The sequence below is a fragment of the Melospiza georgiana genome, chromosome 8 (assembly GCF_028018845.1).
Source record: "Melospiza georgiana isolate bMelGeo1 chromosome 8, bMelGeo1.pri, whole genome shotgun sequence".
In the NCBI taxonomy this organism is placed as follows: domain Eukaryota; kingdom Metazoa; phylum Chordata; class Aves; order Passeriformes; family Passerellidae; genus Melospiza; species Melospiza georgiana.
The window spans coordinates 19,604,898-19,618,255 of NC_080437.1; the positions used below are offsets into that span (position 1 = coordinate 19,604,898).

Sequence of the window (13,358 nt, forward strand, 5' to 3'; positions counted from 1 at the left end):
TCTTTCAAATAACAACTCTGCAGCCTAAAGCACTTGTGAAGTGCAAAACAGAATTCCCTGAATTCTGATGAACGCAAAAAATTTAAGAATTTTAGGTGCAGGCATCAACAAATGAAGAAAGTTTGGTTCGAAATTCCAATACAGCTTTAGCCACACTATGCTTGAGTACCTGCCCAGGTTTTTGCTTTGAGGGCATCAGCAAGCTCTGGGGCCTCTGGCATTGAAGTGCTGAGGGAACACCAAAAAAATCCCAAACAGTCAAGCCTTACAGATGGACAAAGTCTCCTTTTGCAGCTGGTTGTGGCAGAGCTGCCACTGTTCCTGTTCCATTTTTGGCAGCAGAAGGGCAGCTGGTAGGCACACTGGCTGGTATCAGCAATTCCTGCCTGGCACTGCCATGGACCCACAGCTGCTCTTTCACAGTTCACACCAGTTAGAGCCCAAAGGGGAAGAGCAGCTGAGCACACAGATTGTAAGAAGCAGCTTTACTGCAAATACCTGAAGGCATCTCGCTGCCCTCAGCACTCAAAGCTGCTAAAGGGAAACCTTTCCTAACAGATCCCAGAGCAGACAGCCTGCTTATTAATGTATGCAAGCTTTTGCACTGCTTTGGCTCACAGAGAGACAACTCTTCACTGGCTGCAGAAATTAAAGCTAATGGCGTAGAGGTCTGAGCTTGATCAAAAATATCTGGACTATAAAAAACAAACATCCCCCCCCAAAAAAAACCCAAACCACAACAAATACCAAACAAACAAACAAAGCCCCCTGCAGGTTCTTAAGCTGGGTGTAAGGTATGCTACCCCATAGGCAATACATCCTTGTCATATTTCCTCCTCCCTATGAAGTTCAAAATGCCCAGAGCAAACAAGTTCTCACTGATAGCACACTAATTATCCCTAAGCCATTTCAGACAAATACTGAGGGGGTTTTGCCTGTGAACCCTCTCTCACAGCTGTTTGACACTGGGCCAGTTGCCACTTCAAACTGGTGCTGGTGCATTCATAAACACCCCAGATAGCAGTTTGTCAGTTTTGTCTTTTGGATCCTGGATCAGCACACTATCAGCTGCACCTCCCTTTCCCCCCACACCTTTTGTGGGCCTCATAAGAAGGACCTGTGTTTTAGTTCTCTTACCTTTTCTTCCCAGAATGACTGCCACATGGTATTTCCAAGTCAGTGTATCCTACTGAGCAGTTAAGGTGCGGTGCTAACAGGTGCCTCCAAAGGGTGCTGCCCTACAGGATTGCCAGTATCAAAGAACAGAATCACAGAATCATTAGGGTTGGAAAAGACCTCCAAGACTGAGTCCAGCCTTTGACTGAACATCACAATATCAACTAAACCATGGCATTAAATGCCATATCCACTCTTTTCTTCAACACTGTGAAGAAAAGGGACAGTGACTTCACCATTTCCTTGTGCAGCCTGTTCCAAGTCTGTTGACAAGACTTTCAGTGAATAAATTCTTCCTAATGTCTGCCCTGAACCTCCCCTGGCACAGCTTGAGGCCTTTTCCTCCTGTCTTTATTTCACTTCTCTTAGAATTTAATGTGTGCTGTAACATGGCCATATATCATGTATCTTATTTTACTTCATCATGCTAACCTAATAGAGTACTTTATTGGCCTCAGAGATCCCAGACATTGCATAAATCTTGTGGAGAATTCACCCATTGTTATTGCAAATGGGAGCACAGCTCTTTCTGGGGCTGAACAAAACCCATAACAGCAGCAACAGAGCACACAAGCTGTAAAATGTCACTGAAGACTTGATATCTGACAAACTAGCAAGAAATATAGAGATGATGCTACATAACTGATCATGCTGACAGTTTGATAAGCAAATCTCTATGTAACAAAGCTGTACTTGCACCAGAATACTTTAAAAAAAAAATAAATCCCTCTATTAACTACACATGCCTTAGGACTTAGTACATTATCCTCAAGGTAGAATATTCAATAGCAGAACTCACTATGGAAAGTCTCAGCAGGAGGTATTCAAAATCTTACCTAATTTGCACTGAAAAATCAACCTGAGGAGATCAAATGATGCCTTGCACATTTCCACTACAATGTGTCATCACACTACAAAGCCATATTTCTATACCCAAAGGGCAACCTATATAACATGCTATATTTGTCTCTCAGGAACACAATGGGTTAAGGAGGACTGCTCAAAACCAGTCAGAGGTTACATTTTAATGATCTGCACTAGCAGAAAACCCTATTCATGAAACTTCTTAAGTCTCATGCTCCTTTCACAGCAGGCCTTATGCGACTGCAATTGAAGTTTTAAAAACCATCATTCTTCTTTAAAGCCAGCACGTGCATTAAAGACAGCTAGGTGCTACTGATCAGGGATCAAATGCACAACTTCTCCTGGAACACAAATCCCTGGACAGCAGAACACAGGTATGCTATTGCAGCCCATTTCCAGTCCTACTTTCAGCTGCCCATGGCCCCAGAGCACTGGGGGATGGAGGCAGCACAAGTTGAAGTAGATCAAACATTTCTAATAAAACAAAGGCAGGATCTTGTTTATTTCATGAAACAGGGTCATTACCTGCCAAATGCAAACATAAGCCTTGGGCATTGCATATGCTACAGGAAAAAAGAAAACAAAGCAAAAGCCAATTTACAGGCTGCAGGTGCCTCCTGATGCCCTTCAAGATGTTTTAAATTGATAACTTAAGGTGAGCCAAAACATTCTTAACTATCAGGGAGCCTCATCAGCCTCAGGGGAAAAGAGGAGCCCAATAACCTTTCTGCCCAAAACTCTGGATACAGCCCCAAGACCTTCACCTGCAGTGAGTCATCACCCTAAGCAAGTAGAAGAGGACTGGTCAAGCTGTAAGGATACAGCACTGGACTGAACACTTAGTGAAATCAATAAGGTTACATGAATTGAGAGCAAAGTTCAGTCCTCTTTTCTTTTTTTTCCACATTCTCTTTTCATAAGAATTCAGTGACATGATAGAGTCAAGCATTCAGGGAAAGTACAGGTCAGAATATCAGTAAGAAGAGAAGCCTTGCTTGCAGGAGATTTGAGCTGCTAGCATTTATCTGCACAAGGGAAATGAGAGGCTCCATTAATTACTCAACTACCAGTTCATCAACTTATATCCATTAGTAAAGCAAGCCTAGAAATACTGGCAGCTGATTGATACTTCTGTTGAACTAAAGGAAGTTATCAAGGTCTGTGCAGGCCATGAAAGCTATTTCTTCAGTTCAAAAAAAGAATCTCAGTAGAATTAAGAAAGGAGTAATCCCACACAAGGCAGTTAGTATCCTTTGGAAAATGCCAATGCATTAAAATTGCAAAATTTTGTAAGACATATTTTGAAAAATAAGTTTACCAGGCTCAGGGTGGGGGAAAGAGGAAAACAGTCAGACAGGTGCCACTAAATAGCCCATAAACACTGGGTCAGTAGGTTAACCTGAAACAGTGGAGACCTACACCCAAGCGGCTTCCCCACAGTGTCTATACAGAACATGTTCTGCTCTTATATTACAATTTTAAGACCAAAACAAGATTGAAATGGGTAAACAATATGAACTTGAATGTTTTCAAAGACTGTTGATTTTGGCATCTGAGACAGCAGCTGTACATTGTGAATACATGGAATGTATTCAGTACAGAATACTACAGAATCACAGAATATTCTGGGTTGGAAGAGACTCACAAGGATCACAAGCCCAGCTTTTACATCAATGATCCATATGGGCATCAAGCCCACAACCTTGGCATCATTAGCACCACACTCTAACCAACTGAGCAAACGTGCAGGAATGTGTTCAATACTGCATTCTGCCTACAGAGCACAACACTGGCTTCACAGGCTGGGCAAAGACGTCGTTAGGGAACCCCTGCTCGCTGGTTTGCTTGGAGGAGACACGAATGAACAAAACAGAGTAGCCAGTTTCCTCTGAGAGGATGAACTCGCTCCAGGGATTCACGGCATTGCCATCATAGACAGAGAGAGCAGAAGCTGGAAATAAGGAGCACCATCTAGTGCTCAGGAGAGACGGAGCAAGCAGAACAGAGAGCAACGCACTAGCACTCCCCAGGCACAGAAACTCAGCACACACACTTCCTAGGAAACTCAAACTGCACTTGAGCATAAAAAGACACAGCAGCTGGGAAAAGGCAAGCAGATGTATCCATCATCATCTGAGTGTTAAAACCTTATTGCCTTAAAGGTCTCAACCCAAGAAAAAATGTAATAATAAAAAACTGTTACCAGACTATGACTGCAAAGAAAGCATACAATTTTATCATTCTGGGCACTCCTTTGAAAAGAAAATTTAGAAAAAGCCCTTATTGTTTCTCACCCCTCAATAAATGGAAAAGTCTATATTATGTTCCAAGAGGCAGGTTTTTTAATTACATACAACTGCGTGCTCTCAGCTATGCTCCAGACATGTACAAGTAATAAAAACAGATCTGACAGGGCCCTCCACTGCAAAACCAACACCTCCAATCTTCTTGTCCAGGCCAATGCAATGCCATGGACATGGTAACATCCACAGCTCTCTCTTGCTGAGTGTTTCCAGAATGCACTGCTGCAACTACTCTGTCTTAAACTTCCTTGTAGGACCCAAAATTGCTTTATTTTGCTGCCATTCCCTAGTCAATATGGTGGATGCCAAATTACAGGAATCTAAACATACCTCTCAAATATCAACATCATTGCATATTTAGATATGCACAGTCAGTTTTCAGCTGTAGACTTCAGGAGAAAACTTAATTACCAATGGCAAACTCAGGATCCTGCTGTTAATTGGAATTGCAATTTGCATTGAATAATAGAGAACACAGAATGATTTTCAATGTATGAATTTCTGATTTCTCCTCCTGGTATTTTAATTACACAGCATCTCAACAGGAACTGAGATTAAAAGGCCACAAAAATAGCTTAATTGGTGTTGATCACCTGGGATGCAACAGTGTACCACAGATCAGACTGCTCTGTGGGCACCGTTCCACCTACTGGCACAAGACAAACAAGCTGCCACTCCAACTTCTCTGTCAGATACTGTAACAACACAAATGGACCCCTACAGAACAAATAAACAATTACTGTTCCTGTAAGAATTAGGACTCCTACCTTCTTATTCTGCCTTTCTTGATTTTCCTTCTTCTTCTGCAGCCAAGGCCATGAAGTAGCTTCTGCAGAAGCCCTGCACAAAGTTTCTGCATGAGGCATTTTATTTTGCCCCAGCCTAACTTCTGGCATAATGCAACCACTAATCCATCTTTGAAGGATTCAGTATTCCATGCAAGTTCCTTTTGTAAAGGCAAGTTGCCTATAGTGAATTCAGTCTTTATAACTAACTGAAAGAAAACACCATAGAGATCTGACTTCTAAAGTTATTTTCAAAACTTTTGACATGTAAATCATGTATAGACAGTGACCCTTGCTCTGGCTAAGTCTGCAAAAAGACCAAGGTAACAACTATGAAGAGGAATGAACTGCTTCACCAAAGAGAGGGCTGTTGCTAACTCAACTGGAGCACAGAAAACAACCTGAAGGTGCAGTTTTCACCACCTTAGTAGGATTGACCTGAAGTCAAACTGGTTTGAGAACTTCTTTCACTCATAAGAGCTGAAATGAAAGATATGATTAAATATATGGAAACAAGATCAACCCCTTCAGCAGCTCTTTCCAATAAAAATATTAAATTCATTACAAAACTGCACTCTCATTCTCACAAAGTCTCAGCTAAGATCTGCCACTGTTCACCTTAGCAAAAAGCACCATGGCAAGAAGCAGGAACTAACTATCATCAGTGATAAGGGACATCAAAATGTGTACCATGAGTACCTCCTAACTTCTGAAACTTTTTACCACTCCCCTTCTTGATTCTAAAAACCTTAATGTATCAGGAAATTCTCTGTCTGCAGAAGAACTTGAGCATCTCATAGTGCTGCAAAGACTGGGGAATGAAACTAGGTAGACCACTTGCCACCAGACATTAAGACATTGTTTCCTAAAAGGTGAGACTTCAGAAGCATTTAAGTCATCAACATTCCTTAACACTTTCTCTGAGCTTAATCCCTGTGGCTTCTTACAAGCTGCATTACACCACTCCAAAATGCACTGTAACCTCAGGTGAGCACTGAGTATTCTGTTGCCCCTGGCAACAGCAGATGCTGTTTTTGTTGCCAGATTTGGACTCCTCTCCCAAACAACACAGATCATTTCATCCATAAATACCAGCTGCTGTGGAATGATTACCCCAAATGGTACAACATTTGCACCTGACCTCATACTACCCTGATAACTTTACAAAAACATCCCCCACCGCCTGCTAATGTGCACTGGAGTATGAGAGCCACTTGCACCCACAGCTTACCCCACCATTCCACTTTGAACTTCTATGATGAAGGGAAGCATGAATGGATTCAAAAGGGTCCAGAAATTCACACAGTTTCCCCAGAAAGGAATATAGAGAATATATTTCAGGAAGTCCTGTCACCAGATCTAACCCTGGTTTGACTGTAGAACTGTTCTGCAGCCTCTCGTGTCCCTGGTTAACCCTTCTCCCAGCCGCCCTATACAGCTTAGAAATGAACTTGATGAAACATGAATAATACACAATGCCCATCATTAGTTCTTGTTACTCAGCAGAAAATCAATACAGGCTCTGTTACAGCACAGGACATTCTGTCACTCCACTCCCTGCCCTCTGAGGGAACAGCTCTCACAGCCAAACTTAACACAGCCTGCAGCGCAGGAAAGGTGGCAAGATCACAGCAACAGCTGCACAACAAGGACACTGAGTGCCTTAGCCATCAATCACAAAATAGGGGTTTGGAGATAACTGGTACCACAGACTTTGGAACTCTTTGGAAATTTTTCAGATCTCAGCCTCTTCTCTTTGCCAGATAAACTCATATCAGCTATAGGTACACTTTAGGAATGTTCCACTCCATTCTTAATTTTGTTGGTTAAAGCTCTGATGCTTACTAGCACAGTAAAACCCTAATCTATACTTAGAGCTATTGAATATACCTGTGCTCACAACATCCCCAACTTAGCTACGACAGATTTAAAAAAATATCTTACCATTGCTATAGAAACTGTAGAGTCCCAGCTTATAGTGGGATAAATGAAACACAATTAGACAGAAATGTGATCATGGCTATACATTCAACACAGGGAAAGATGGGCAGTGATGGGAAATAGAGATCTGGGTCCTGCAAGATCATTTGTGCTGCCCTTCCTATCTGGCATCTGTTTCAGAGCTGTTCACTACGTGGGTGTTCTGCAGGCTGGCAGCCACGCAGAACACGGTCATTTCAGAACACATGACAAAAAGAAAAGGCATTAATGCCAAAACCAGCACAGAATAAATGTACTGTGAACAAAATGGGCAACTCTTCGGGCCACATTCTCCAGTGATGTCTGTGTCAATCACATTCTGTATTGACTGGCTATTTATGGTGGTTTTTAATATTTACTATCCATGTAGCAACTAAGTGTTACAAACAGGATTTAGCTGCATAAGTTAGGGAAAACATCTTCATTTTGCAGACAACCTATGTGCAGGGTTTGAACACAAATACAATACAAATACTCCCAAATACAATCAGAACTGAACCAAATTGCTCCTGCAATAGGGAACTTAGTTATAAATCTATCCTGGAGATACCAACTCTGTACCCAGAAAGCATTTGTATCGGAGCTAAAATGACTGCAAAAGTTTTACATTAATACTACAGTGACAGATCATTAGATTTTCTACCTGAAAAAACTTCAACAGCACTTCCATGCTAGGCCATTTATTTTCTTAAACCTTTTATCCAAAGGGAAGTGTTTTGAAGCTTTTTGTCTGCCCTCCCACCCACTTCCCAAAATAATTAGTATACATGAAAGAAATTGCATCCAGATACCACTTTTCCCTAAGTTCTGTGCCTGTTTCTCCTGCAACAACCAGAAGAATGCATCCACAGAGACCACACAATGCTCCAAGCAAAGAGCCTCTCCAAACAGGAAAGTCAAGGATCATGATGCATTTCAACTACTGAGGCACCATAACAGCACTTATATCCAGAACAAAGAACACCATGTTGTCAAGTCCCTTTTCTCAGTCTCACTGGATAATCTTGCCAGTCTATCAGAACATTCAGGAGGGATCAATACAACTCAATTACCATTAGTGACAACTGATGGGAGTGATGTGATGTTGTAATGAAAGCACAAAAAACTGCTGGCATACCTGGAGTAATTTCAAACAGATGTTTCCCTGGTTCGTCAGGATTAGGTGGCAGCTCATTCACCTGACTGCCTTGCAGTAGTATCAAACCCTGTAATGGACACAAACATTAGTGAAAAGGGAAAGGCCACTAAAAGGGTAAGGAAAAGATGATAAAATGCATAGTAAACTCAAGTCCAGCTCATCTACTGAGCCCAACACCTTTCCATGGATTTGAGCAAGAAAATAATTGAGCTGGTCATCCACCTGCTTCACTGTCCTTTCTGTCACACTGGACACTGCTGGTTAAGGCTGTTTTCTCTGGAATAACACAATTCTGAGCATGCAGAAATGATTCTCCTTGGTTTCCACACCTAATTATCCCTTGCAAGAGTTTCATCTCACATTACACCTACTCTTCTGAACCCCTGAATTTCTGGTTGCAGCATGCATTTGAATAAAGTGGCTGATTTTCCAGAGATGCTCAGTACACAGAAGTTCCCAGGGAAATACTTGAAGAGAGCAGCTAATTCAGGTTTGAAAGACAATGGACAACTTTTTATTCCAAAAGACTCTAGCTTCCCTAGAAAAAACCTGAGCCCCTTCCCAAGTCCAAATGCTGCCAGTATTCAGCTTCATTTCCACTTTGAGCCCAAGCATAATTAACACAATATATTCCAGTTTGGGAACTCTGCATAGCTGGTGACATAGTATCTTCAAAGTGAACAAAATCCTCTTCATCTATGGAAAAACTGAAAGAGACATCACAAGAAGCTCTTCTCCAGTAACCTGAGTGAAACAAGCATTTAATCTCTGATATTTTAATGGGTTTCCAGCTAACATTCTTCAGGACCTATGCACAATGAGACAGACTCTGGGACTCTCAAGAGTTAAGCCATGAAGAAGGTAATCAGCAGTTCCCACTCCTGCACTGAACTGCCCTGGAATGCAGACAGGGTCCAGAGCATCTTTTCTTGATGAACAGAAAATGAAGAAAGTTGTTTCAGTCAGGTTTTTCACACCTATCTGTGGTTGATGAGAATGTAGCTATGCATGTTCACCGATCTGGCAACAACCAAATCCAAGACACACTGGACCATCATAATATTGGTAACCAAAACAAATTCTAGTTATGCTATTTGTCAGCTTCCAGATCCACATACAATGGAGTAATACAATTAGTGTCTCATGAGACAGACAATCCTGAATTTCAACTAACAGAAGACAACTCATCATAAGAGTTTTGCAATCTTCTCTATAAAAAAGAAGCCAGATGTATTACTTTGTCACTATTCAGTATAACTTCCATAGCTTTGCTGCTCAGGAATGCATCCTCCTACAAATGCTTTGTTCAGCAGGGTCAAGGCTCAGCTCCTGTCCCCTACCCAGTGTAAGGGTAAGGTTGTGGAAGGACACTGTGGAGGAGGGCACTTAGCAAAGTCCATGCTGAGTGCTTTCTCAAGAATGGTTGTAAGAGTTAAAATTGAGGCAAAATAAGTTAACACAACAGGATAAGCCTCCACCACCCTTACCTCCCAATCCTGTTGCCCTGCAATTTGGCTCTGGGGTTCACTGAAATTAGAAGATAAACTGAAGACATTCCATCAATAACAGGAAAACACAGGAAAGGCAACTTGACAAAAATGCAAATGCATCTGAAATCCAAATGGCATCAAAAATATTGTGTAAAATATCATCTTTAAAGTCCAGTGGCCAGAACACATTCTAGAAAATTATTTCTAAAGTGCAAAATTCAAGCCCACTGCAGATGCATTAAAGCCTTTCATCCTGTCAAGTCAATACTGAAGGAAGGGTTAATGAATCAGCTGCACAGTGGCTTCTTTTCCCCTGGAAACTGGGGAGGGATGCATGCTCTCTCCTTTCCTGGGAACAGAAACAAGCCCAAAACTCCTTTGAAAACACAAACATATTGACAGAGTCAGTAGGAGCATCAAAACCTCTTTGCAGGTCAGTCCTCCCTTCCCCCCGTCCTCATGGGGCAAAAAAAAGAAAACTCTGCAGAAAAGCCATGGCTGCAGATCCACCCTCTAACCTCTGTCTCTGATGGAGTGGGCTGTGCAACTGCAGCTGTCATGTGGCACACAAGTAAAAATTGAGTACCTTCAACAGTACTCAATCCATTAAGACAACAGAAAAATTCCTCTCCACTCCAGAAAGCCTGTGTGATTCTCCTGCCATTAGATTACAATTCCACCTTTTCAGCAATATTATTAAAGGAAGAGTATCTACAGTTTGCTCCAAGAATCTGAAACAGGCTTTCATAAAAATAGGCAAGGCAACATCCATGAAGAAGTTGTTTCATGTTTCTCTTTTGAAACATTATGCCATAAATCTCATTTGACTTCATCAGATAAACAATGAGAATATAACTCTCTTCCAGAGTATGTATAAATAATCAAGTAGGTGGAAGATCAATGGGAATTTCAGTGAAACTATTGATTTAGTTTTTACACACAAGCTTAAAGCCATGCTTAATAAATAAAACAAAAATACTTAAATCAGGCATGAGTACCTTTAGGGCTGAAGAAAATTAAGGATTAATATCAATAACAACCAGAGAAAATATCTGCATGACCTATAAAAAAAATCTCCCTACAACAAAGGGTCTCAGTTGTCTGTCTAAGATGCATGGGCACACCTGTGCCACTGCCCCTTCATTCCAGAGAATCCCAAGCAACAGCTGTCCATAAGTCCCATAAGTACATCTCACCTGTGGGATGCATCCAGTCCTAGCTGAAGTCAGATGCAAATCCTAATTTGCAACTCCTACAAGAATAGTCAGAACATAGTCCTGTATCATCCTATACAAAATATCTTCCCACAGTGATAAATGTAACCCTGTGCCCAAAAAGGGCCAGGGTTAAAGAGACCCTTCACAACCTGACAGCCTGAGGCCATTTCTTCCTCATCATATTCACTGACACGGTTCAGAAGTGCCCAGCTCTCCCATATGCATTGCATATGAAGATAAGGTGCCTGGCTTGAAAGTGCAAAATCCATCTGTTGCTGGCAGCATCCTGAGTAATCAACTTACATCATCAAGTTCAAATCTCTCTAGCCTTTACACAGCAGACTTTCCATAATTATGGACCAAATCCCTGATCAGGAGAGTGCAAGATACAAGATGCAGTCAACATCCTCATTCATCTACCGTATTTATGTCAGGCCCACAGGGGAATATTAATTTCCATTCTCACTCTACAATGAAATTTATGTGTGACAGTCAAGCAGGCAGCTGCATCAAGCAGTTTAATAATTGTCTATAATGAGTGTGTGGATGGTGATGATATTACACAGGCTGACTGTCACTCTGTAATGCCAGTACTGACTCATCAGGAGCCAGCAGCACAGGGACATTGTCTGGCTCATTCAATTATGTTCCCTCTATTCAATGACTCTGGTTAAAGGCCTGACAGTCAAAACAATGACTACATGAATTATGATGCATAATCTACTACAGCAACAGGAAAGACCTTAGCTCAAATGCTCTGAGAGAATTTTACAGGCCTTAGAAAAACATGAATAAGAAATTCTTCATCTCCTCTGTAAACTTTAGCCCATAGCACAACACCCACTCAAACACACATTACAGCCCATTCTCAGCATGTAGCCAAACCCACACACCCCACACACACAAGCCAGCTCTAAGCAGCTGGTTCACCTCATGGCTAACAAGGATTAGCTGGGAGATAACAAGTCCCAGCTGAGCAAGAAGGTTAATCACTCCTGCCTCAGTAATCTGCAGCTCCATAGCTCTTCTTGTCAAACTCCAGTCTCACAGCTGACCATACTAAGATCTGGAGGTCAGCATGCCCTAGTGGGTAAGTAAACACCTTCTAACCTTTTCCCAAGCTCCACCACTTGTCTGGTAGTAGAAAAGCCTCCCTGCAGCATCTCCTGCCTTTGAACCTCCTTAAGTGTGAATGTTTTTGGTGAGGACAGAAAACATCTGAAATGAGCTGTCAACCAAAGCACAGCTGTGATCACACAGGAGTCACAATCATTGCCTCCTACAGCTCTCTAGCCATACCTGAGGCTTAGTTTCCTCTTCATCCTTGTAGTAGAAGAGCTGATCCCCACGCAGCACAAACCAGCGCTGCTGCCAGTTCTTCATGATGCTCCTCTGTTTCTTGAGCCAGCCACACTTCAGCACACGTTCCTGAGGGTTTGGGGAAGATGGTCTGGAGGGAGGCCCAATCTGTTCACCCATCACCAGACTCCTTGACCGGGCTGAAAAGGCAATTACAGAGTAAGTGAAACAAACAAATAATAGCGAGAACACTCAGGCTAAATAATTGTTCCACACTCCCTCCTCAGATATGGACAGACAGATTTCCTTTTTGTAACAAGCATTTGTTTTTTAGGGTGTACATTCAAGCTCATGACAGCTAAACACAGGACAAACATCACCTTTTTTGGCACTGCTCTCTCCAGAGTGTCTAAAGAGACACAACACCTCCACTGCTCATACAACCTTTCTTTGTGGCAAATCATCACTGCCTCCCAGCTCTGCATGGGAATAACGATATTGCTCTCTCCTAACAGGATATTTGACTGATGAGGATGTGCAAATGTGTGGTGAGGGGGCACAAAGAGAAGAATAGAGTATTAAAAAATATTTACTCCACACACTACCAGTTTGGGGGCATTAGCCAGGGAACCCAGCTGCCATAGGAGAGAAAAAAAATAAAAACTGAGGAAAACTTAAAAAGAGAATTGTCAATCAAAGTAGTGACTGTGACCCATACAAAAGACAGAGATAACACTGCTATCCAGAATTACTGAAGTTATCTCTCTCTTCAGGACATTCTGACACTGAAGCAGAAAAACAAAATTAAAAAATAAAAAGGCAAAATAGAGGAAAAAACCAACATGTAAATCTGAGAAAGGGTTTCAGAAACAGAAAACAAGTGATGGAAAGTTTAAGAAATAGAAAAAAACTCTATGACCCTTTCTTTTCTCCTCTCTTGCATTAAGAATACTAAAGCTTGGGGCATTCAGAACTAGTCTGGAGTAGCAGACTGATTATATTTTGCAGGCAGCAAGCCAGTCCTCCAGAATAGATAGGTTACGTGACCTCATAGGTATTTTCCACCTCTATCTCCTTTGGATTTATGAAGTATCTCATAATAATAA

General features: G+C 41.7%; 1 protein-coding gene across 2 annotated transcripts in view; it reads right to left on the bottom strand.

Annotated features, from left to right (window-relative positions):
• ARHGAP22 (Rho GTPase activating protein 22) overlaps positions 1–13,358 on the bottom strand; it is a 117,102-nt gene that overhangs the window by 90,947 nt on the left and 12,797 nt on the right. For both annotated transcript variants that reach the window (XM_058029195.1, XM_058029196.1), the window contains exons 2-3: positions 12,253–12,452; positions 8,226–8,313 (exon numbers count right to left, since the gene is read on the bottom strand). In XM_058029195.1, the coding sequence (XP_057885178.1) occupies positions 8,226–8,313; positions 12,253–12,452 (288 nt within the window). The remainder of the gene's footprint in view (positions 1–8,225; positions 8,314–12,252; positions 12,453–13,358) is intronic.